Source organism: Mastigoproctus giganteus, chromosome 2, assembly GCF_048544385.1.
Source record: "Mastigoproctus giganteus isolate SK-2022 chromosome 2, ASM4854438v1, whole genome shotgun sequence".
Lineage (NCBI taxonomy): Eukaryota > Metazoa > Arthropoda > Arachnida > Uropygi > Thelyphonidae > Mastigoproctus > Mastigoproctus giganteus.
Genome location: NC_143576.1, coordinates 20258446 through 20284871, shown reverse-complemented (window position 1 = coordinate 20284871; position 26426 = coordinate 20258446). Strand labels below are relative to the sequence as shown.

The 26426-nt window shown below is 37.9% G+C and overlaps 1 protein-coding gene across 1 annotated transcript in view; it reads left to right on the top strand.

Moving 5' to 3' along the window:
• The window catches only part of LOC150089197 (tyrosine-protein phosphatase 10D-like), a 315903-nt gene that overhangs the window by 21540 nt on the left and 267937 nt on the right, over positions 1 to 26426 (top strand). Inside the window, exons 2-3 of the mRNA XM_090389780.1 lie at positions 10160 to 10412; positions 23770 to 24045. Coding sequence (XP_090245906.1) covers positions 10160 to 10412; positions 23770 to 24045 — 529 coding nt within the window. The remainder of the gene's footprint in view (positions 1 to 10159; positions 10413 to 23769; positions 24046 to 26426) is intronic.

The following is a 26426-nucleotide window of genomic DNA, read 5'->3' as shown; positions in this document are numbered from 1 at the left end:
TGTACTCTCCAGAAATTTTCTCTTTAAATGCACTTTGTACCAGGGTTACATTTCACTCTAAGAAATTTGTACCTCTCTTGCTTTAGGAACAAAAAGTTCCAGAGACGCCCATCTTAGTCTTGCACATGGAAGACTGCCGTACAAGTTGGAGCAGTATGGCATTAAGGGCAAGTTGCTGCTATGTATAAAGGGATGGTTAAGTGAGAGAAGACAAAGAGTGATAGTCAATGGACATTGCTCTTTGTGGACTAATGTTATTATTGGTGTCTCTCTGTGGATACATGTTGGGCCCATTGTTCTGTATTTATTAATGATACTGATGAAGGTATATCAAGCTTAATGTTCAAGTTTGCAGATGATACAAAGGTAGGTAAGGTTTTTAATGGCAGTAAGGATGGTACACTACTGCAACAGGATCTAGAAAAGCTGAGTAGATGGACTGAGAGGTGGCAACTGAAGTTTAACATTGACAAATGCAAAGTACTGCATATGGGTTGCCCCAGAGTAACAACTGTGCGGTATTACACTCAGGGTAGTGGAGAATGAAAAAGAGTAATTGTGCAGTCAGATATGAAGTTTTCTGAGCAGTGCAGACAGGTTGCCAAAGCATGTCATGAAGTATTGTGAATGATATATAGGAATTTTGCTAGCAGGGATACAGAGATGATATCCCTTTGTATAAGGCAGTGGTCGGGCCACAGGCCACACCTTGAGTACTGCATACAGGTCTGGAGGCCTCATTTTAGGAAAAATGTATAGGCACTAGAACAGAGAAGGGCAACAAGATTAGTGAGGAGAACGAAGGGGTCCTCTTACCAAGAAAGCTTAAGTTCTTCAAATTGCAGCATCTGGAGACTAGGCACCTGTGAGGTGATCTGATTGAGGTGTATAAGGCCTTGAATGGTTTGAGCAAGCTCAGTGCTCATGGGATTCTTTCTCTTGCTCAGATTCTTCACCTGAGGATGCATAAATTCAAATTGAGGGAAAACAGTTGTAGAATGGACAACCAGTTCCAGAAATTTTTGTTTGCACCTGATATATCTTTTTCAGTTTCTGAAGAATTTGGAAATTGAATTTGTCCACAAGAACTGAGCGTTTCAAAATTTTGTGATGCAAACTCAAAACTCTAAGTTTGCATTGAAATAAGTTGAAATGCAGTGCTCTAGTAAAAAGATGAAAAACACTAATTAGTATGTTAAAAAAAAGATCATTCATTCTAGTTTAATTATTTTGAGAGTTAATAGTTCTAATTTTTTGATATAAAAAACAAATGAGAAGTTTTTTAGGCGAAGGAAAGCCAACATGAGAACCATGGCAGATTTCGGGAAACTGTTACCGGACAAACTTGTTTCCTGCTATTGCTGTTTACCGAGAATGCAGGGAGAAACTGCGATAGTGGGAAACTTGTTCCCACTATCGCAGTTTCTCCCTACATTCTCGGTAAACATCTGGTGCATGTTATCGCTGGAGGCAGTAGAAGTCGATAACGATGTATTGATTATTTTTTTCTCATTATTAAAAGCAGATTATTGGAGTTCATGAGTGTAATACCTTCGCGGCTGAAATTTACTTATGGGTACACCCTCCAGACTGCCTCAGGCTCAGGGCGTTTATCTCCCCTTCCCGCTGTTTTAAAATAGGAAAACGACTTCTACAGATGGTGCGTGTTATCGGTATTGGCAGTGGAAGTTGTTTTCCTATTTTAAAACAGCGAGAAGGGGGGGATAAACATCCTACGACTGAGGCAGTCTTGGAGGGTGTACCTGTAAGTAGATTTTAGCCCGCTCATGAACTCCAATAATGTGCTTTTAATAATGAGAAAAAACTAATCAATACATCGTTATCAACTTCTACTGCCACTACTGATAATATGCACCATCTGTTTACCGAGAATGCAGGGAGAAACTGCAGTAGTAGGAAACAGAGTTTTCCTGGTAAGTGTGCCGTGGTTCTCATGTTGACTTGCTTTACCTTAGCCATTTTTTGTGTGTACCAAAATGTTTTGCTCAGAGTTCTACTTTTCCTACTTTTTGTATTGAAGCATGCTACATTGAAATATGTGATAATCTCCTTTTTGAGTTGAGCAAGATTAATTAAACATTACATGTACCAAAGATCATATGAGATTACTTATAAAGGTGGTGTCTCTGTAGCCAGGTGGGAAGGAGCAGCAGTGCGTAGCACACGCTTCTTGATTAGACCGGGGTTCGAGCCCGTCACCACCAAATACGGAGGATGCGGAAAGGTCAGGGAATGACCACTGCATATTCCCGGAGCAATAGCAATATGGCTTTAGTTGCTAATGCTCCTAAAAACCAAACAAACAACTTATAAAGGTTGATTCTCTAACATAGAAATGATTTATTACATAAAAGGATATGATATTGCATGTATATTCTACATATGATAAGCTAAGTAATATAGATAGATATTTATCTTATAAAGATCACATATTACACATTTTCTTCATGTAATTATTTCTCTTTTTAAGTATAAATTAGTGATTATTTCTGTTTGAGGAGTAAAGTGGTTACTTTTGCCAATACATTTCAGAACAGATCCAACACTAATCTGAAGTTCAGGCTTTTCTGCTGTTAAAAATTAAAGTAACCTGATGTTCACTAATAGTTCCAGAGGATAAACTTTTCATGTTTCATATCTACATCGCAGTTGGATTGTCATCCCCTTCTGTAAAAATTGTTCCTCACATGGATGATTTACACCTCAGGTTAATGTATGTCATTTATATGAGGAACAATTTTTATGGAGTGGAAATCAAATTTTATTGGATACCCATCATGTATAGTTAAAGAAACTACAGTATTGGTAAGACTTTCTGCTTTCATTGCACAAGAATGCTTGCTTTGCACTCAAGATGCAACATTTTTTTTAATACTACTTGATTCATATTCCCTATTATGCATTACATCATATGTGACAATGATTTCATTTATGCATGCTGTCAAAGATCAGGTTTGGTCATAAAAATAGATTAGTGCACTTAAAAGTATATAAGCCTAAGTTCCTGCCCTCTCTTCTTCCACACTCTTCTCCTCTCTTTCTATGTATACAGGGTGTCTCAAAAATACACGGCATAACTTCAGGAATGGGTTCCTCATATGTAAACAATAAAAATATTTTATATCAACATAGTTCCAGAAATGCTTGGTTCCTGAGTTATTAACCGGAATGTCTTATCTCCCGCAGGTGATTTCCTTCATCACAAGGTACCGACAGAATCTGGTGGTTTTCCATTCCGACCGTGTACTCAAATCAGGAGCAAGAGATATGTACTTTATGTACGGTTTGGAAGCGGCAATGCTCTGGAGGCTCGTCATTTGCACCACAAAAGGTTCCCAGAACGAAGATGTCCAGACAGGAAAACATTTGAAGGTATCCATCGCTGCCTTTGTGAACATGGGACCTTTACACCTTGTGCTGCCGACAGAGGATGACCAAGATCTACGACTCCTGAAGTAGAGGAGGAGATTTTGGATGTTGTGCATGCCACTCCTGGAATCAGCACACGCAGAATAGCAATGCAACTGGCTGTTCAACGTTCGACTATTTGGAGAGTGTTGCGAGAACACCAACTGTATCCTTACCATCTGCAACGGGTATGGGCCTTGTCACCAGCAGATTATCCTGTGCGAGTAATGTTCTGCCAGTGGTTTTTGCAGCAGTGTGGTACAACTCCTCACTTTCCTGCCTTAGTGATATTCACAGACGAAGCACAGTTCACATGAGACGGAATCCAAAACTTTCACAATCAGCATGTATGGGCTGAGGAAAACCCACATGCAGTTCTTCCATCACATCACCAGCAGCAGTTCAGCCTCAACATCTGGGCCAGTGTTTTTGGTGATAAGTTATTTGGGCCCCATGTACTTCCAAACAAACTCACAGGGCAGGCGTACAGAAACTTTCTGGAAAACAACATGCCGGATTTCTTGGACGACACGTCATTGATCATTTGTCAATAAGCACACCATGCACGATGGTGCTCCCGCACATTTCAGCCACCTAGCCCGCAATTACCTGAATTGAAGGTTTCCTGGTCGGTGGATAGGTGGACCAACTGCCTGGCCTCCACACTCAGCTGATTTAAACCCACTAGATTTCTTCTTGTGGGGCTATTTAAAGTCATTGGTATATTTGACTCCGATAGCTGATGTGGAAACTCTCCGCAATCGAATTGTGGCAGGTTGTGAGACAATACGAAACATGCCAGGAATTTGGCATCGTCTTCGCGAGTCCATGAGACGTCGATGTGAGGCCTGTATTCAGGCAGAAGGTGGACATTTTGAACAATTACTATAAGGTGATGTGAACAGTTAAGTGTCATAGACAGACCGTCAAAACTCGGAAACCAAGCATTTCCAGAACTATGTCGATATAAAATATTTTTATTGTCTGCATTTTATTTTTGAGACACCCTGTATATGTTTATGAATATAGGGCTTACCAGAGAAATTGGAAATTATAAAAAGCCAGTTTTTCCATGCACCACTGTGTGATGGGTAATTTTACTACTTTTTTTTTTTTATTATTATTATGAAAACCCTAAACACAAGCGGTATTAAAACCCGTAATAATTAGTACTGTGCATGGGTTGGAGGGTGAGAAGATGAAAGAAGGTACTTGTTGACATTAGACTTGAACTTCTGTAAATTGCAATTTTCAGGAAATACATATGAAGGAAGGTTATTCCAGAAAATGGAAGTTGAAGGAATAAATTAGGAAGAAGAAAAGTTGGTTCTGTGAGTTTCAAGTTGGACAGTAAAAGGAGGTTGACTGGTTGCTGCACTTGTTCGGGCTGTTTTTAAAGAAAGAGAGTGGGAATTATAGAAGCCAATTCAGAAGAACAGTGCCCATGAAAGTATCTATAGAAAAGGCATGCAGCAGAAACAGAACATCTCTGAGGCAGAGGGTGGAGAGACTGTTAGAGATGAATCATCAATTAATCTGACTACCTTCTTTCAAATGGAATCTGGAAGCCTGAGAGAGAGGTTTTCAGGACACCGCCCCAGATATGGGAACAATATTCTGTGGTAGGGTGGATTTGAGATTTGTACAGAGTAAATAGCTCTTTGGAAGAAAAGTAATGCCGTGGAAGAGAAAACCCAGTTTTTTAGATGCAGAGGAAGTAATATTTGTAATGCTTATGCCAAGAGAGATTAGAAGTCAGGGTAATCCTCAATAGAGATATATGATCTTGCCTAGAAATCGGAATGTCATCAAAGATAAGCATAAGAATCATTTTTGCGAGATATAAGACAGGACTGAGTTTTAGAAGGATTGAAGTCAACTGAGTTATCAATTCCCCACTGGAGATCAGCATTTAAGGAATTGGTAGTGGATATTCTAGAAGTTTAAGCTGTTTGAGCAGGCCAAGGTTTCTCAAACTGGGAGGTGGAATGCAATGTGCTGTCATCAGCAATGAGCGGTCAGAGAGAAAAATGGATACCCAATTACAAAAAACAGTTGGCAAACCATAATGACTACTTGAGTTGTATTGTTGTCAGCATCATAACATTTAGTAACCATGTAATGGTGGATTCACAATGTTCATTCATCATCAAAATGTATTATAAAAATTACAGTAGTATTGTGGCTGCTTGACCATTACTTTTCTGTGATTTCAACATCAATTAGAATAATCTAATACTATCACCTTTTTTTCCCTTTAAGATATGGATTAAGAACTTGGAGAAAATTGGCTCTGTACTAAAAAAGCTTATGGGTAAAGAAAGCTGGGTACATATGACAGAAACATTGCTGCTATCAGGACTACCCTTGAATACAATTAATGCTGTTCTGCATATCACCATGCAGTTTTGTTAAACATTTCAGATAGGAGTTTATGACACTTAAATTTCCACCTACAAAACCCAGCTAATGCATTCATTGAAATATTATGATTACATTAATCATCAAATTTTTGTCATTAACTTCTAACTCTTTCCAGTGAGAATGGAGACTTTATTCATAATTTGTTTATGACTGATGAAGCACATTTTCATCTTTCAGAATTTTATTAATAGGCAATTTTATAGGCCAGATGAAACTAAGTTATCATAAACTATTACTAAGTTACCATTCAATCTTTACACAATATGATGTTCATTATCATCTTTCAACATTATTGAACTATTATTTGAGGATGACAATGAAAATGCTACAACCATGATGTCTATCTGCTGTGCCTATACAGGGTGTCCCTGAAATCGATGACATTGAATTCAGGGCCTAACGCCAAACCCTGTGAACTTCACTAATAACATTAGTCCAAGATGAACAGTGTCCATTGATAACAACTGTTTTCTTCCACTCAACCATCCCTTTATCCATAGTAGTAACTTGCCCTTTATTGCCTCACTGCACCAATTTGTATGCAGTCTGTTAAGTGAAACAGTATCAAAAGTTTTCCTGAAATCCAAGTGTATAATATCAGAATTATTTTTTGCATCTAGTTTCTTTATTACTGCATCACAGTATCCAGTTGAATTGGTTAGACGTTCACCCTTTGACAAACCCATGCTGTGACTGAAGTATAACTGCACTCCTGTCTAGATGGTCCTGCATTACTTCTTTATTCAATGACTCCATGATTTTCCCTGGAACAAATGTTAAGCTAATAAGGCTAATTACTCATGTCATTTTTTTATCTCTGTGAATTGGGAATACATTTGCACATCTCCAGTCCACGTGGACTTCCCCTGAATCCAAGGATGCTCTCATAATTATGGCTAAGGGTTTGCTTACCTCCTTTGCTGCCTCCCTTAATATACTTGGATAGATCCTGTCCACCCCAGGTGCCTTTCTTACATTTAACTTGAGCAATTTCTCTTCTACTTTGCTCTCAGTTATTACAAAATCATTTAGATCTGTGGTAGAGTTTGATAAACTTCTGTCATCCACTCTCGGAAAAAATTCCTCATGTGTCAATGTAGATGCAGAATCTCAGTGTAGTACCACCAACTCTATGATACTACACTCAGAAAGTGGAGAATAAGAATACCTTGGGGGTGATTGTGCAGTCAGATATGAAGTTCTCTGAGCAGTGCAGACAGGCAGTCAGGACAGCTCATGGGGTTTTGTCAATGATATATAGGAATTTTGTTAGTAAGTATAATGAGGTGATTATCCCATTGTACAAGGTAATGCTTAAGTTTCCTCTTGAGTACTGCATACAGGTCTGGAGTTCCCAATTTAGGAAGGATGTAGAGTTGTTGGACCAGATACAGAGAAGGACACCAAGATTGGGGAGGAGAACAAAGGGGTGCTAAAAGCTTCAGTTCTGCAAATTTCAGCATCTGAAGACTAAGCATCTGATTTAGGCATTTAAGGATTTGAATTGATTGAGCGAGCATCGTTTCTGATGCATTCTTCCTCATACTTAGATTATACAAACGAGGGTGCTAAATTAAAATTTAGGAAGGATGGTTGCAGGATAGATATGTCAAAGTTTTCCTGCAGCCAGCCTGTGGTTGATTGTGTGAAGAAACTTCCATCTGTTGTTGATGTGGGTAGTTGGCATAAATCTAAGAAAGAACTAGACAAACTATTGGAAGGTTTGGACAGTAATGTGGGAATTATTTATTTATTTTTTTTTGACTGATGTTGTATAAGCTTGCTTTCTTGTATCATTCTTCACTTTAATACTAATAAATTAGTACGGTACACAGAAATCAACAGTAAGTACTAGTCTGCAATCAAGTTACTAAGGGTGTAAGGCATGCCAAGGCAAATTACTAGAAAATCTTTGGCAAAGAATGCATCGAAAAGTAACAGGTATTTCTTTCCTTATATTGTCACTAGAGGGAAAGGGATGAATTATATTTATGTGCACTGGATATGAATGACATAATTATTGATGATCCTGTACAGGTTGATGACAAATTGAAATAAATATTTTGCATGTTTATTCACATGTGAAGATGTTTTTAGCCATGTGGATATCAGAAGTGCACTAAATTTTTACTGGATTAAATGATGTTATGATATAATTTAGGGGAATGTGGAAGAGAAATTGTTGAAGCTAAAACTAAATAAGACATTGAGGGCTCATGGAATCTATTCAAATTATATTAATATCATCAGAACAGTTAAGTAAAACTTTTATTAAAATTATGAGAGCATCCTTGGATTAAGGAGTTGTCCTGTAGGCTAGAAATATGCAAATATCTCTCCTGTTCACAAATGGGGATAAGAGTGAATTGAGTAATTACTGACTTGTTAGCTTGACTTCTGATTACTTAACCCAGAACCATCTGGATAGGAATACAGTTATGCTGCAGCATGGATTTTTAAGGTGTGATCTTGTCTCTGACCAATCTAATTGGATCTTATGATGCAGTAACTAAGGGATTGATGCAAAAAATAATTTTCACATCATATACTTAGATTTCAGAAAAGTTACTGTTACATAAAAGGCTGCTATACAAATTGGAGCTGTGTGGTATTTAAGGACCAAGTTACTGCTATTGATAAAGGGGAACATTGAGTGGGAACACAGAGAGTGATTATATGTGGGCACAATTCTTGGACTAATGATATTAGTGGAGTCCTACAGGGTTGTTGTCTGTATTTATTAATGATATTGAAGGCATATCAGGCAGGACGTTTGTATATGAACAAAGGTTGGCAGTGTGGTTAATGACAATCATGGTACGTATCCTATCAGAACAAGAGCCAGAAAAATTATGCAGATTGGCTCTGAATCGGCAATTGAAGTTTAATGTTGACATATGCAAGGTAATGCATGTTGGTATTAGTAATCCCAGATTAACATATCAACTCTGTGGTACCACACTCAGGGTAGTTGAGAATTTAAAAGACCTGTGGATAAATGTGCAGTGAAATAGGAAGTTCAGTGCTGGTAGGCTGTTGGGACAGCCCATGGGGTTTTATCAGTGATATACTGGAATTTTTCCAGCAGTAATAAGGAGGTAATTATCCTATTGCATAAAGAAATGATTAGACCACATCTTGAGTGCTGTATAAAGTTTGGAACCTCCTTTTAGAAAGGGAAAACAAAAGTGTGCTGATACTAGAAAGGCTTCAGTTCTGTAAATTGCAGCATCTGGAAACTGGGCAGTTACAAGGAGATCTGATTGAGGTGTTTAAGGCTTTGAATGGATTGAGTAAGCTTAACTGCTGATGAAATCCTTCCTCTTGCTCAGACTACAAATATGAGGAGGGGAAACAAATTTAAATTAAAGGATGGTTGCAGGATAGATCTACAGAAGTTTGCTTTTGGCCATGGTAGTTGATTGTTGGAATAAACTTCCATCTGGTGTAAAGGTGTTTAGAGTGAATAAATTCAAGGAAGAACTGGACAAACTGTTTAGGTGGATGGTCAGGTGGTATTAAGCAACAAAAGCAAAAGCCCTTCCTTTTACCCCTGATGGTAGTTACGTCTTTAACTAAATCCCACATCAGTACACTGTGATCACTGCCACCTAGTGGCTCCTTTATCTGCAAATTCTTAATGCACGAACAATCACTGCTGATAATTAGATCAAGAGTATTACTTCCAGCGGTTGCCTCTCGAACATGTTTCTGTAGAAAACAGTCATCCAATAAATCCACAGGCTTTCTAGTGTGCGAGTAACCAATCCACAAGTTCCAGTCAACATCTGGTAAGTTAAAATCCCCATTATAAGCCATTCTGATTTACTGGACCACTCTATTTCTCTGTACAATTGTTCATTGTACTTATCACAGTCATTAGGCCTATAACACACTCTTACCCTCATTTTTCATTTCCTAGTGCAAAATCAAACTGACTCAATATTAACAATTTTGAAACATTTATAATGAAATTTATAATTTCGTTACAATTATAACTACAAGTACAGTTTTATTTCTAACTTTTTAATTAACCTTATACTAGAATATTATATCACATTCAATTGTTTTTTTGTTAATTTCAGTAGTTAGGGGTTAATTTTTGAAATTTAATCACAACAGTTTGTTAATTCTCAAACAGAATATTTTTTTTTTGTTCTGTTTTTGTTCTTAACAGTGCTTTAGGTTTTGTTAAAGCCTTTGATCATAAAGGCATATTAAACATTAGGGATCATGCTATTAATTTCACCTTTTTCCCCCCTCTTTCTCCTGTTTTTTTTTTTTTTTTTTTTTGTTTTTAACACAGCAAAATTCAGGAGTAGATATTGAGCTTCATCTTCCACCCGAAGTTGCAGATCTTGGAGATGGAGAGTTGCGTCTTGATTATCATCCACCAGAAGGCTATCCTTTGCCCAATATAACATTTCATCCGCTAGATCCAGTCGATGGAATTCTCATAATTTCTGATGTAATTCCAGGCACAGAATATGCTTTTCAGTTATACTATTCAAATGGATCTCTAGATAATTTATTGACATGGACAACTGTTGTAAGCTCAGGTAAGGAATGATATTTATGAATACAAACTGTGGCAAAAGTTTATACTTGCGGATAGTAGTAGTATTAGATTATGAGCTGTATTGCAAATGCTAAGCCTCTTTCAGAAACTAGCAATAAATAAGTAGCATGCTTAAGTTAGGAAGATTTGCCAGAGTTCTCTGATTTTTTCATGTAGTCTTTTATTCTGTGGTGAAAGTGTTCTTAATGCAATAACAATATAGAAAGCATACTTTAAAATTGTTAAATTCAATAACAGTAAAGGAGTATGCTATGTATTGTTTAGTATATATAATTTTAGAATAAAAATACTGAATATTTTTTCTAAATGCATAAGTTATTTGAATTTTTTGAAGTAATTCAATTATGTTAACATCAGTGTGAGTTAAGATGTTTAAATAGATTAATAAATAAATTAAAATTATAAATTTTCTAATATAAGTTGATGGATCCCATATCAAAAGTTGAAGTAATTGTTATTGAGATGGCAATGATTTTTTAAATCTTATTAAAAGTTCCATCTAAAATCCTTTTAAAGTAATCAAAAGTAGTAAATCCTTGGTTTAACAGACAACGTACACTTTTCTTCCATAAAGGGATCCAGCAAATACTTTAGTCTGATATTTTCTATCAGTTAAAATATTTTCATGATAAAGCAGAGTACTAAGGAGTCATATATAGTTTTTGCACCATTACCTTTCATCAGCCTTTTGAGCATATCAGATGTTAATACTATGCTAGCTGAATCTTCAGCAAAGGTGCTTGAGAGCCGTTCACATTCTGCATAAGCTTTAATCAGAATTTCCATTGCCACTATATGGCACAACAAAATTTCAAGATCTGCTCCATGCATACAATAATTTCGGTAAAATACAGTACAGTATTACATTTAATGTTTCACAGACTAGCGAGAGTAATGTGACTCGGGGGAGAAACGAAGGGGACGATTCTCCAATGCATCACAGTCTCAAAAAATGTACAAAATGTGAAATGTTTGCCGACCTTTCTAAAACAGAAATTAGGTGCCAACTCAGTGTTCTGATGGGCATCTATGAGAGCTTGAGGTGTAGGGTAAATGCCCTCAAAGAAATTAATATGAGGGGGCTCGTCAAGCTCTCAGCTGCCCAGCTCAACGACAGAACTGATTCCTGTGTATCAGGCAAAACAGAGGCAATCTGAAAGGCAGAATACGCTGGTCCCAGAGGAACTAGTTATTGTTGGTGACTCTATTGTCAGGGAGACGGGAATATACTATGCAAGAAAGATAAGTGGAACAGGATCAGGATACGTCTGCCAGGGGCAAAAGTTGATGACGTTATCATCTTTTAAGGGCACAAAAGGTGATGTTGTTGTACACGTTGGGACTAATGACATTAAGAGTAAGAGATCTTCAGATTTACTCAACAAGTACAGGTCAATGTTGAATAAAAGTCGCAAGTTACAGTCGAATGTGAAAGTGTCTACAATTCTGCACAGGCATGATAGGAGGGAGTATATGATGAGAGCCTTGTCGATCAATTCAGCCCTGGAGAGATTGTGCAAGGCTCAAGTGGTAGAATTTTTTTCAGCCCGGTCTGTGCTGAAAGACTGCTTCTACAGGGATGGAGTACACTTAAATAGAAAGGGTGCAAGAATATTTGCTGATGCTATTGAGGCATCAGAAAACTGCTAGCGTGGGGGGATACACAGACTAAAAGGTAACAGTGGCCGCAGACAGAGGCAAAAGTGATTCTTGCACTGCTTCTATTAGAATGAGCAGCAGCCTGGAAAGCAAGATAATGGAGATTTCCAGAAAAGAGGGATCAAAGGGTGACACGAGTAATTACAGACCTGTTAGTTTAACTTCTGTTCCGGGGAAAGTAATGGAGTCACTTGTTAAAGAAGCATTGCAGGATCACCTTGACAAGACCGCAATAATAATATGGTCCTTGAGGTTGTCACAGACATTCTCTCAGATATGCCAGACAAGCTGTACTTGCTACCTGGGAGTCTAAAACGCTGATGGAACTGATATTCGGGTGACACTCAAGTCAAGTGGACCCAATTTCGGCGAAGTCCGGACGGTCTGTGACAGCCAAATCCTCTGCTTGTACCTTCACGATGGTGGGACTGTTAGTAATCCTGGGTATAACCTCCATGCACAAGTACATGGTGGGTGACCACCCAGGTGTGAACCAACGTAAGCAGGGGTCGAGGTGTGGCACCCACACCACATGGAGTAACGCCGCCCCTCTATGTTACCAGGCAGTACTAGGTGGTAGATGACTCTCATCAACCGGTGAAATACCACCACTTTGCTTTTTGCAGGCTTGAAGTGGTGGAACCCATGTTTAGTCTCTAGAGTTAAGTTCCGGTCAACCCTTCCCTATCTCTTCCATCATGCAGTATGATTGATGACTTTTGATGTTATGATGAACGTTGTGGCGAGATCCAATATTCCTTACATTTCGAGGGTACAGCTCTAAAACTGTGTTCGCAGGCTGGCCGCTAGTTAGTACATCGGACCGAACCTATTGGTAACTCTCTAGGAGGCTTCCGGATCAGCTAGTGTATAATCTTGCTACCTCTACTCTGCCAGATAATGACTGGAGGGAGTCCGAGTAGTGTGTATGCGGGGAGCATTGTCGAGGCCACGTTATGTCAAGGATCTGGGCATATTCTTACCACATGTACGCCATATCCAAAAATTTCATTACTTCATACAGAATGTCCCACCCACTTTTTCTTACTATTGAATACACCATGAATTGTCAAACTAATAGAGCAAGCTTATCTGCGAAAAGATCTAAACCTCCCAAGGATTTCCTAATTCATTTCACAAATATACGTGCTCTCAATTCTAATCTCAACGATGTCCATTTCCACTTGCAGTCTGCCAAGACTGCAAGTGGAAATGGACATTTTCTGACAGAATCTTAGTTATCGGTTGATTCATCTACGGCTCATCTCAGATGCCCAAATTATTCGCTGTGTGATTCCTTTCGCCTCAAAGGTGGTACTTGTGCATATGTCCGTTCTGATATTCCCTGTCAGAGACTTGGCAATTTGGAATCTCCTCTCTTTGATCTTCTCTGGCTTAAAATCTCTCTACCTCATTGTGTCAAATTCATCTGTTGTCTCTACCGTTCTCCCAACTCCACTAATCACTTGGAGCTCTTTGACTTCCTCTTGACTTTCTCCAGTCCAACTTTCCTAACAGTGAGGTAATTTTCACTGGTGATTTTAATGTTCACAACTCCAGCTGGCTTCCGTTTTCTAGTCACACCGACCCCGCAGGTCGAGATGCTGAGGCTTTTGCAATTACTAATGACCTAACACAGATTGTTCATTTACCTACAAGAATACCAGACAATCCTAATCATACAGCCAATACGCTTGATCTTTTTCTCACAAACAACCCTTCTAAGTACACGGTCGAAGTGAGAGGTCCTTTAGGCACTTCAGATCACAACTTAGTGATTGTCTCTTCTCCAATGGAACCTTTATCTCATGGCTATTCCCAACCTCGTGTTGTTTGGCATTACAAGAATGCAAAATGGGATGATCTGCGAGACTTCTTTTCCTTGGTTGGATTATTGTTTCAAAACTTCTGATGTCAACGTTTGCTCAGATCGTGTCAGTGAAATTATTCTTGCAGGAATGGAATCTTTTATCCCACACTCCACTTTAAAATCTCATCCTTTATCTAAACCTTGGTTTTCCAATAAATGTGCTAAGGCTGTCCAAGAGAAGAATGTTGCATATCGTAATTGGCTTGTTTCTAATTCTTCAGTTTCATTTTCTGCCTACACCAAAGCTCAGAACAATTGTAAAGCAGTTATTAATCAGTCCAAACTAGAGTTTGAACAGGCTAAGAGTAGAAAACTTGTTTCTTGCCCTAATGGTAGCCGAGCATTCTGGTCTCTTGCCAAAGCTATTGGCCGCAACTTTTGCCCATCTCTACTCCCACCTCTGTCCAAACCAGATGGTTCTGTTGTCACTTCAGCCAAGGATAAAGCTGACCTGCTAGCATTCCATTTTTCTTCCAGCTCATGTATTAATGATCTTGGTAAAACACCTCCCACCATTCCCAACACGCTCCATTCAATGCCTGCTGTGGTCTTCCGTCAAAAGGATATCAGAAGGATTTTGATGAATCTCGATGCTAAGAAAGCTGCAGGTCCTGATGGTATTTCTCCACTTGTTCTCAAAACCTGTGCTCCTGAACTTACTCCTATTCTTTGCCGCCTTTTTTCACTTTCTTATTCCAAAGGTGTTTTTCCTTCTGCTTGGAAATTTGCTCATATCCAGCCAGTTCCTAAAAAGGGTGACAAATCCCTCCCATCCAGTTATCGTCCCATTGCAATTACTTCTACTCTTTCTAAAGTAATGGAGAAATCAATTAACTGCCAACTCTTAAACTATCTAGAAACCTTCCGTCTGATCCACGATCACCAGTATGGATTCCGTCAGTGTCGATCCACTGGTGATATTCTGGCTTATGTTACCCATTTATGGAGACTAATTCAATGGAAAGGTTCGGTGAAACACAAGTAGTTGCTCTTGACATCTCAAAGGCTTTTGAATGTTTAGCATAAAGGTCTTCTAAACAAGCTTCCATCTTATGGTTTGCCAACTGTTTTTAGTTATTGGTTATCCAGTTTTCTCTCTGATCGCTCACTGAGGGTGATGGTAGATGGCTCTCTGTCTTCTAACTTCTCCACTAATGCTGGTTTCCCCCAAGGTTCAGTTCTTTCCCCCACTCTTTTCCTCTTGTATATCAATGACCTTCTTCCATTGACTGGAAATCCTATCCGTAGTTTTGCCGATGATAGCACATTGCATTCAACTTTCCATTTTGAGAAACCTTGTCCTGCTCAATCAGCTTCAACTTCTCGAAAATCTGCTACCAATTCCTTAAATGCCGATCTTCAGGTAATTGTCCAGTGGGACAAAGACAACTTAGTTGATTTCAACCCTTCTAAAACTCAGCCTTGTCTTATATCTCACAAAAAGGATTCTTCTGCTCCTATGCTTATCTTTTGTGACACTCCGATTTCTAGGCAAAATGATATATCTCTTTTGGGGATTACCCTGACTTCTAATCTCTCTTGGCACAAGCACATTACAAATATTGCTTCCCCTGCATCTAAAAAACTTGGTTTTCTCTTTCGCTCTTGGCGTTACTTTTCTTCCAAACAGCTGCTCACTCTGTATAAATCGTAAATCCGCCCTGCCATGGATTATTGTTCCCACATCTGGGGTGGTGCCCCCAAAACCTCCCTCAGGCTTCTTGATTCCATTCAGAAGAGGGCAGTTAGGTTAATTAATGATTCATCTCTAACAGAGTCTCTCCACTCTCTCTCTCTCTCATAGACGCACTGTTTCTGCTGCATGCCTCTTCTACAGATACTTCCATGGGTACTGTTCTTCTGAATTGGCTTCTATAATTCCCGCTCTCTCTCTCTTTCAAAACAGTCCGAACACGTGCTGCCACCAGCCAACATCCATTTACTGTCCAACTTCAAACCCACAGAACCAACTTTTCATCTTTCTCATTTATTCATTCAACTGCCGTTTTCTGTAACAACCTTCCTTCATACGTATTTCCTGAAAATTACAATCTACAGAAGTTCAAGTCCAATGTCAACAAATATCTTATTTCGTCTTCTCAACCTCCAACCCAAGCACGGTAAAAAGTAAAGTGCAGCCATTATCAACCCACTGCAGGATGGAAGCCTCCTCAACAATTCATGCTGAGGGAAATGGACCATAATCTGCCACGCTGGTCCAGTGCGGGTTGGCAGATCGACCGTAGTCGGCAGTCAGAGGCTTGAACCCCGGTCCACTCAAAGAGCGTGTGCTACTGCACTCCCGGTCCTGCCCACTCGGCTACGGAGACTGTGCTAAGTACTATAGGTTCTAATACCTCTCGTGTTTGGGGTTCACATAAAAAAAAAAATTAAAAAAAAAAAATAATTCAGACAAAGCATGGGTTTGTTAAGGGGAAGTCTTGTGTGACCAATTTGATTGGATACTATGATGTGGTCACAAAGGAACTGGATGCAAAAAACAATTTTGATATATACTTGGATTTCAGGAAAGCTTTTGAAAGCTTAATGTCCAAGTTTGCAGATGATACAAAGGTTGGCAGGGTTGTTAATGACAGTAATGACAGTATGCTACTGCAACAGGATTTAGAAAAGCTGGGCAGATGGGCTGAGAAGTAGTAACTGAAATTTAGCATTGACAAATGCAAAGTACTGGATATGGGCAGTAACCCAGAGAAACATATCGACTATGTGGTACTTCACTCAAAGTGGTAGAGAATGAAAAAGACTTGGGGGTAATTGGGCAGTCAGATATCAAGTAAGTTCAAGAACTTAGCAGTCAAAAAGTGATCAGTGCCAAACGAATAACAAAAAAAAAAAAAAAGATGGAAATCTCATTCCTAATCCATCATCTTAACATTTAGCACTCCAAAATTGCCATCCACAGTAAAAGCTGACTATTTAAATTGCCAGATTTGTCCTTACATCCCAAATCCGATTCATTGCTTTAAATGCCAAAAATATTGGCCCTCTCAGCAGGCATGCAGAGGAGATGCCATCTGTCCAATTTGTGGATCAAAAGACCATACACAAACGGATTGTTCAGCCTCAACTCCCATTTGCCCTAATTGCAAAGGAAACCACCCTGCTTTTTCCAAATCATCTGAAATGTGGAAAACTTGAAAAAAAATACAAAAATACAAAATTGAACATAAAGTCACATATCCTGAGGCACGCAGACAGGTTATGTTGACCGTGCCTAGTCGATCCTATGTGTCTCACACCCGGAGCTATTCTTCAACTGCAGTTTAAACAGATGTGTCAATTCCACCCAGCACTTCTCTTGTTAACTGGGTTATAGCAACCTTATCAACATCCAGTCAAGGCACTCCTAAAACTAAAACCAGTGAAATCACTAACACTCCAATCAGTATTCCAACTAATACTGCAACGGTCTCGAATGACATAGAAAAAATGAAAACTGCTAAAGACTCTAAGAAAACCAAAGCACCCACTAACAGTATGGAAGTGGATGAACACCAAGGTTATGAGGAACCCATCCTGGAACTTCATTCCAATGACACAATGGATACTGGATGCCCCATGTTCCCAAAAAATGACCATAAGAAATGCTCTGTACAAAAAAAAAGTCAGGTGAATCTTGCTCAACTAATCAAAATAATGCAAAACATCATACAATAGAACTGCAGAGGACTAAAAAGCCATTCAGATGACTTGAAGGATTTACTCGCCCAATTTTATCCCATAGGCCTCTACAGGAAACATTTCTGTCACTGCAGATCTCACCAAAATTTTCAAATTATATCATGTATAGACGAGATAGAAGATCAGAATCTCCTGCACGTGGAGGAATAGCTATTCTTATCATTTCAAGTATTCCACCGAGGCTCATCCAGTTACAAATCTCCCTAGAAGCTGTGGCGGCTTGTGTTGAAGTTGGTAATTCAGTTACCCTTGTTTCTATTTACATTCCACCATCTCTGCTGTTTCCTCATTCAGAACTGAACTCTGGATCTCCCACATATATCCACCTAACTACAGGATCCAATTCTATAATTGACATGTTAATTTGTTCACTGTCCATCTTTCCAATTATGACGTGATTGGAAAGGGATCGGTTAACACCGACATGGTCGGTGTTAACCGATCCCTTTAACAGCGATCATTTTCCGATTATTTGCTCATTACAAACAGGGGTTTGTGTAAATCCTGACCAACAATCCACTTGGAAGTTTAGAAAGGCGAACTGGGATGGCTATTTCTGCCCAAATATGTTTAGACAGCCTTTATGTTCAAAAACAACCCATTAATGATGTAACTGCATACATAACCAATCAGATTCTGTCAGCATCCAATGCATCTATTCTAAAATCCAAGTCGTATTGCATTCACCGGAATCACTGATGGAATACAGAGCGCCTTCATGCCAAACAGGAGAAATACCATGCTTGGAATAATTTCCGAAAGTATCCTACCACAACTAACTTAATTGCTTATTAGGGACGTAAAGCTAAAGCAAGGCAAATTAGATGGAAAGCGAAGCGTAATTCGTGGATTGCCTTTGCCTCAACCATCACAAAAGACACCGACACATGGCTTGTCTGGAGAAGGATACAGGACTTAAATGGCAAATTTGCTCGGCTGCCCTCTCCGATACTTCATTGGAAAGAGAAAGACGTGTCTTCTCCTGATGCACTAGCAGAATCGTTTGCCGCAATCTCTGCTTCTGCTTCCTATGCATCCTCCTTCCAAAACATTAAAGCAGCTGCAGAATGGCATAAAATCAACTTCTTCATGCGGCACTCTTTCCTGTGCAACCAACCCTTTACCTTAACAGAACTCAAGGAATCATTAAATAGATCATCCAATAGTGCCGCAGGCCCAGATGGTATTCATTACATTATGCTGAAGCATTTACCTGAAAAGGACTTGCTTACCTTGTTGATCTATGAAAATGCGTATCCTTCTTTCTGACACCATTCTTTTATTATTGCCATATCAAAACCAGGAAAAGATCCTACCCTGGTTCAAAATTATAGGCCCATATCTCTCATGAGCTGCTTGGGTAAAATTTTCGAAAGGATGATTCATACAAGGCTCACTTACATCCTGGAGTCACAGAATCTCCTGCCAGATCATCAGTATGGCTTTCGAAAAAATAGATCAACGCTAAACATGCTCATCAGAGGCAAATCTCATATCCGCAATGCCTTTGTCAGGAAACAACATCTAGTCATGGTCGGCTTAGATCTTGAAAAGGCATTTGACACTACCTGGCATCATTGTATTCTTATGGATTTTTACCATCTGGGCCCATTTTCTTGAAATAATTAAAAATTTCCTGCAATTGCGCACTTTTCAGGTCCGGTATAAAAGCATACACTCTGCTTCTCACATTTCTTATACTTTTTGCAGTGAGAATTAGCAGCATGACACATGATATCCCAAATCCCAAAAACTGTTGAAACTTGTATGCAGACAGTCTTATCATTTCCTGTCAGTCTCAAACTATGAATACTATTGAATGCCAACTCTAACTTGCCATAACCAAAATAGAATTCTGGACTTTAAGGAATGGTTATCGGCTATCAGAAAAGAAATGCACTGCTACCCATTTTTGCAAGCATCGGGCTCTCCATCCTGATCCTGAATTACAAATCAACAATATTCCAATCCCACTTGCTACTAATGTCAGATTTCTTGGTCTGATATTAGACAGTAAGCTTAATTTCCAAGCTCACATCACTCATTTAAGAAATGCTTGTCTAAAGCATATGAACATACTTCGATCAGTCTTGGAGGAGCTGATCGATATACTTTACTTCACCTTTACAGAACTTTAATCCGTTCATGCTTAGATTATGGTTGACTCGTATATGACTCTGCCAGAAGCACTACTTTACAATGTCTAGATATCATCTAGCACAGCAGTGATCTGAGGACTGCATTGGGCACTTTCAGGACTTCTCCAATCCAGTCTTTATATCGAAGCGAATGATCCTCCATTTAGGAAAATATTACTGCTCCAATATGCTGCTAAAATCCAGAGTCCTCCATTGCACCCCAGTTGGGAGTATCTTTATAATAATTGGTGGGGTTTGTTCTATGAGCGCAAACCAAATAAAAATAGACCTGCTTCACTCAGGATTAAAGAGCTTGTTCAGAATTGGAGATTTAAGTGATATTTTTCAGGACACAACTGTTCCTGTTCCACCTTGGACATGTTTCTGCCTCTTATGATATACATTTTCTTCAGTGGGGGTAAAATATCATACCTCCCTGCAATATCAGGCAGTTGCACTCGGCTCATGCTAGTCTGAACTCCCGTGCCTGTAAAATCTATACTGACGGATCGAAAACTGCCAGTACGGTAAGTGCTGCTGCAGTTTTCCCTTCATTTACTGCTACAGCCTTAGGCACCTCCGTAGCCAGGTGGGCAGGAGCAGCAGTGCGCTTCTTGATTAGGCCGGGGTTCGAGCCTGTGACCACCAAATGCAGAGGATGTGGAAAGGTCAGGGAATGACCACCGCATATCCCCGGAGCAACATGGCCTTAGTTGCTAATGCTCCTAAAAACCAAATAACAAACCAACAAAACAACTGCTACAGCCTCACTGCCTGCAGCATTTTCACTGCTGAATTATATGCTATGATATCAAGTTAGCACTTAGTAAAATTATTGAGCTATCTATCTCACCTGCCATAATTTACACAGATTCCCTCAGTGCTGTGTCTGCCATAAGGAAGAATTTCTCACCTTTCCATCCTATCATCAAATACATTCATTCCCAGTTAATCTCCTGCAGCATGTCCAATCAGTTTTTGCTGGATCCCTGGTCATTCTGGCATTCCATGAAATGAAAGTGCTGACATTGCCGCTAAATATCCTCAACCTGCTCTCTCACAAAATCCTCGGGTTTCTTACAGCGACTATCATTCGCAAAGCATGCTACAATAACTAGTCACAGATTTGGAAAAGTAACACCGACAATAAACTTTACCAGATAAAACAAGATCCAAAGCTGTAGCTCTCTAGCTTCTGACGAAACAGAAGAGAGGAAATGGTATTGGCAAGACTCAGAATTGGACACACTCATCATACACATCTCTTCCTACTATTGAGAGAAAACCCTACTCAGTGTTCATCCTGTCTGATGCAACTTACGGTCTGTCATTTTCTGGTTGATTGTCCCTTACATTCAACCATCCACTCTAACACTTTTCAATCTCTTTCCACATTGAATATCTCATGATTTATCTCACTTCATAGGAAATGAAGCAAACATAGAAGAACTTTTGATGTACTTAAAATATATTTATGTATACAGGAGCATATAATTTAACATCTATACCTATACGTTGCCTGTAAATAAACATTGAACAGACACAATTTGGCCTGTAGCCCTTGTGTCGTTAAGCCCAGTAGCAACAACAACCAGCACTTCCTTCAAATAGGCCCCTGGGGTTGGGTATATTCATACTATGATTTTTTAGTTTTTCTCACCAACCATTGAAGTAAAAAACGAAAGACGAAAAACCAAATTCTTAAAATTTTAATATTTACAATAAATTTATTTACAAACAAAACAAAATACCATATTACTGATGATAGCAATTTTAAAATAAGACAACTGTGATATACAGTAAATATACAAGGTGATAATACAAATACTGAATTTAAAATACAATAAAATATACTAGGTTAAAAGCGCTAAAATACTAACTGAAGCTTTCAAAGGCTTCTGCCTTCTTTCTCAACAGTGTTGAGATTTGTATTTGTATTATCACCTTGTATATTTACTGTATATCACAGTTGTCTTATTTTAAAATTTCTATCATCAGTAATATGGTATTTTGTTTTGTTTGTAAATAAATTTATTGTAAATATTAAAATTTTAAGAATTTAGTTTTTCGTCTTTCGTTTTTTACTTCAATGGTTGGTGAGAAACACTAAAAAATCATAGAACCAACACTTCCATTAAGATGCCTTTCTTAGCTAGCTATGTTAGACTTGTTTTTAAAACAATTTTCCTGGTAATTTGCCAGGTAAAACATGAAGGGAATCAGTGTAAACTGTTCTATATCCTGAATTATGCCCCAGAAGGAACTGTTGAGTGGACAAAAGAATTTTACCAGCAGCATAACAACCTTTTCACACTAAGCTTCAGAGGCATAGGTCAAAATTGGGATAAATAAGCATTGGTACAATAAATTAATATTTAACCTTTTGTCCTCCCATCAACTCTAATAATCCTCTTGAGCTTAGCATAGAGAACTTTAATCTTATTTTTCAAATAAATGGCATGCTGCTTAAAAAATAATTGCCCTTCTAGACACAACCCAGGTATTTTATCTGGCAAATGTATCTCATAGAGACACCCTGAGATGAAATTAAAGAAGGGTGAGTAACTGATTTTTCCCTTAAGGAGTATAGAAACTGTTTTGTTGTTTGATATTACTGATGTGGGCATCAGACCATTCTCTTAGAATTTCCATTCCTGTTGTTTAGTAGTGTTGACATTTGTCCAGTTTCTGTTATATGGCCCATGTTAAAGCTTAGAGAAATTTTATAAATTTGACCTGGAAATTCAGATTTTTCATCTTGCGAACAGGAAAATCAACTTTAGAATACATACAACTTTTAGACAAAACACCGATATCTCATAGCCTTAGATGCCTCCGTAACTTCGCACTGCTGCTCCTGCCCAGGTGGGCAGGAGCAGCAGTGCAAAGCACACACTTCTTGATTAGACCGGGGTTCGAGCCCGTGACTACCAAATTCAGAGGATGCGGAAAGGTCAGGGAATGATCACTGCATATCCCTGGAGAAATATGGCCTTAGTTGCTAATGCTCCTAAAAAAAAAAACCAACCAAACCTCTCATAGCCTTGGTTGTATTGTTGAAAAAAAAAAAAAAAAGATTAATGAATAATGATTTATTTTATCATATTTTTCATTAACCGGGCATAATGCAGCCAAGTAGTCAACACAGGGATGTATGCAGTAAGTAGTACATGTGTTTGAGTTGACTGTGGTTCAAACCATGTGACATTTTAACAAGAGTATGATAAAGTTCTTGTTAAGATGGCTAGCTATACACTCCTGACCAATATGGTCATGCTGGAGTATAAACATAACGTTATTGAATTGAATAGACTGATGTATTGCCCTAGTACAGGCACGAAGGACTGTTTCATACTTCCTTTCCATTTAGATTTTTGTTATAGTGCTATGTGCATCTCTGGAAATTACACCATAAGTGTTAATTTTTGACACGATTTTCTAAGGCTATCAAAATAGACCTTGGTTGAACATAATATAGATGAACTAGTTCAGTATGAAATGTTCACATGGATTTGTTATTAAAGAATCAGAGCTGTTTTATTGGCATTAACATAATTCTTCCACACTAAATTCCAGAGGCATAGGTAAACTTGGGATAAATAAGCATTCATACAATAAATTAATATTTAGCCATTTATTGTTATTGTTGCTTTGTGTATGCCTCTGTTCTAATGTGTATATACTTTTGAAAACCCAAAATGTATTTAGAGAAATTGCAAATCCAGTTTCTGTAACACTGAATAACTAGTTAGTATGTATTAGTTTCTGCTTTCAAGATCATTAAAATTGCTAATTTTGAATTTTTGTTGCTATTTTTGTTAGTTTATTATTTCATTTGTTTGTTTTGTTTTTGAAAATGCGTATATTTAGTATAATTATTAATTTTCTTCATTAGTTCCTTTAACGTGGGTCACTTAATTACAGTTGACTTATTACGTATTTATTTGCTTGTTTATGCTTTTCAGAACCAGATTTGCCATCAAATCTTTCCATTGATATTAAAACTGGTAAAATAGTTGAGATGACTTGGGAACCCCCTTTAGCTGGTGGATTTACAGGATATAAATTAAGTATATCTTCATCACAAGATGAAACAACACTTAGAACTTTTGACCTCACTGAAGATACAATTTCATTTATTTTACATGATTTGATCCCTGGTGCTACTTATGAAGTATATCTATATTCAGTATACCAAGGAAAAGAATCTTCAGCTCATATATCATTAAATTTCACCACAAGTAAGTAGAAATAATGATTTTCAGTTGCTGACCTGTTATTTTATTACTTATTATAAATAGATCCATTATTTTTTATGCATTTTGAATAAGCATCTTAAGAGAACTGGTTTTTTTTTTTTTTTTTTTTTGATTTTAACAGGCCACTGATTATATTTTTATTGCTTTTTTTTTTTTGTTTAAAATTTACTATTATGATAAAATAAAATATCGTTATCACCAGAATTAAAATCATTTCTAAATAGAAGTGATTTTAATTACAGAATTTTACAAAACTGTAAACTTCTGTAATACAAAATATGGAATGATATTATGAAAGCTTGTAGATGTTTTATAGTGAGTATAAATAGGTTTAATAAGACTATTTGATCCATTGGAAGTAGTGCTTCCAATCTTGATGATGATAACGATGGCACTTTGTCTGACTGACACCATATTTTCTGAAAAAAATTTTTTGCAGTCAGTATTCCACTTCTTGACCATTTTAGTAACAGATTACTTCATCATCATATATCCAAATTCATTATACCAGCAGGTATATATTTATTTTGCTGGTGACTGTGGTAGTACACATCAGTACTTCTGAACTATCAAACTTCCATTAACTAATCTCCTCTTAAATTTTTAGCTAAGCTTCTTTCTATCAAGACTTCCTTGATATCACCAATACTCCTTTCTCTTGCTTTGCGTCTGGCTTATTAACATTCATTTTTGTTTCAGGTATCTGTTTAGCTAATCTTCCTTCTCCTGTTCTTTCTACATACCTGTATTCATTTTAAATTTTCTTCGTTTACCATATTTTCTTCACTTAACTGATTAGATATATTTCATTCCAAGATTTTTTCTTATTTCCTTTTATGTAATATGCTTGCTTCCGTTTGTTAGTTCCATATATTTTTTCATAAAATTCTAATTTCTGAAGATTCTAATTATTTTATCAATCCCTTTATTTATTACTGAGCTCTCAGCTCCGTAGGTTAAAACATGCTTAAACACTATATTATAAACAACTAGTTTGTCTATTGGATGATACTACTTTTGCTCCAAATCAGTTTGTTTCCTACTGATTTGTTTTTCCTACTTTTATATGTTTTATTCAGAGATTTTGCAGGCATCTATTTAACTGCACAGCAACATCTGCATATAATAATGATCCAGTTTTTACATCACCTATGCTAAACTTTGTCAGTAACTTATATATATATTTTTAATTAAAAATTATAAAAGAAGTAATAACCTTCAGCCCTATCACATGCCAAGTTTATAATTCAACCATTTTCCACTGCTTCCTTCAGTCCTCACTTTAGATTTCCATTTTTGTGCTTGTTTTTTTCATTCCCTTAAAAGAATATCCTGGATGCCATATTTTTCTAAATTTTGGAAAAAGAAGATTCTAAATTCTGGTTCTAATTTTATTCCTCTGTAATTTGTTATAGAGTGATTATTTGATCCTGCTATCCCTAAAACTTGACTGTTCCTTTACAAGGCTGCATTCAACAATAATTCCAGTCGTCTTCTGTGAAAAGCAAAATTCCTATAATTTTCACATATAGCTTTATTTTCCATTTAATGTGTTGATGTAATTGTAATGCTACTGCTGAAACTGGCTCAAACTGAAGAAAGTAAGAGACTGCATCAGGCCACAATTTTCTCCAAATGCCATTCATGCATGATTGTGACATACTTCTTTCCAGGAGTAGTCCCTCACAGTCGCTGAGTTAGATACTTGCACTGCCTCGACAATCCCTTTGAAGTTCGTATGTAAATAGTATGCCTTGAAGATCGCAATAACGCCCTGATCCATGGCTGCAACAGTGAGGTGGTGATGGATTGCAAATAAACGACCTTCACATTCAGAACATCATTAGGGATATCTTCAAGATTGCCTGGACATTCTGGAGCATTGTCGAGGACTAAAACAATGTTTTTGGGCAAGTTTGCAAAATTGGGCCACCTCTGGACAAAAGTGTGAAGTGTATACTGTTGTCTTCACAGTGCCCTTCATAACACATGGATTCTCTGAATGGTACACCAGCATCGGCTTTAACTTAAAAGCGTCTGATGCATTACCACCCAGAAGTGATGTAAGCCAATCTTTTCCAGCCTTATAACCAGGGAAAGACCTCTCGTCACAGGCTGTGTGTGTCTTACCAGGCATCTTCTTCCAGTACAGCCGTTTCATCAATATTAAAGGCCAAGTCTGGGGTGTAAGAGCCTTAATCCATTAACTTTTGGAATATGAGAGAATATTCCTCAGCACCTGTAGTGTTGCCAGCCACCTCACCAGTAATTTTTACATTGTGAATACCAGGGAAAATGATTGTCCCTTCCAGTTCCTCATTAATTTCATTGAACAGGCAGTGGTTATGGACAAGGCCTAGCAT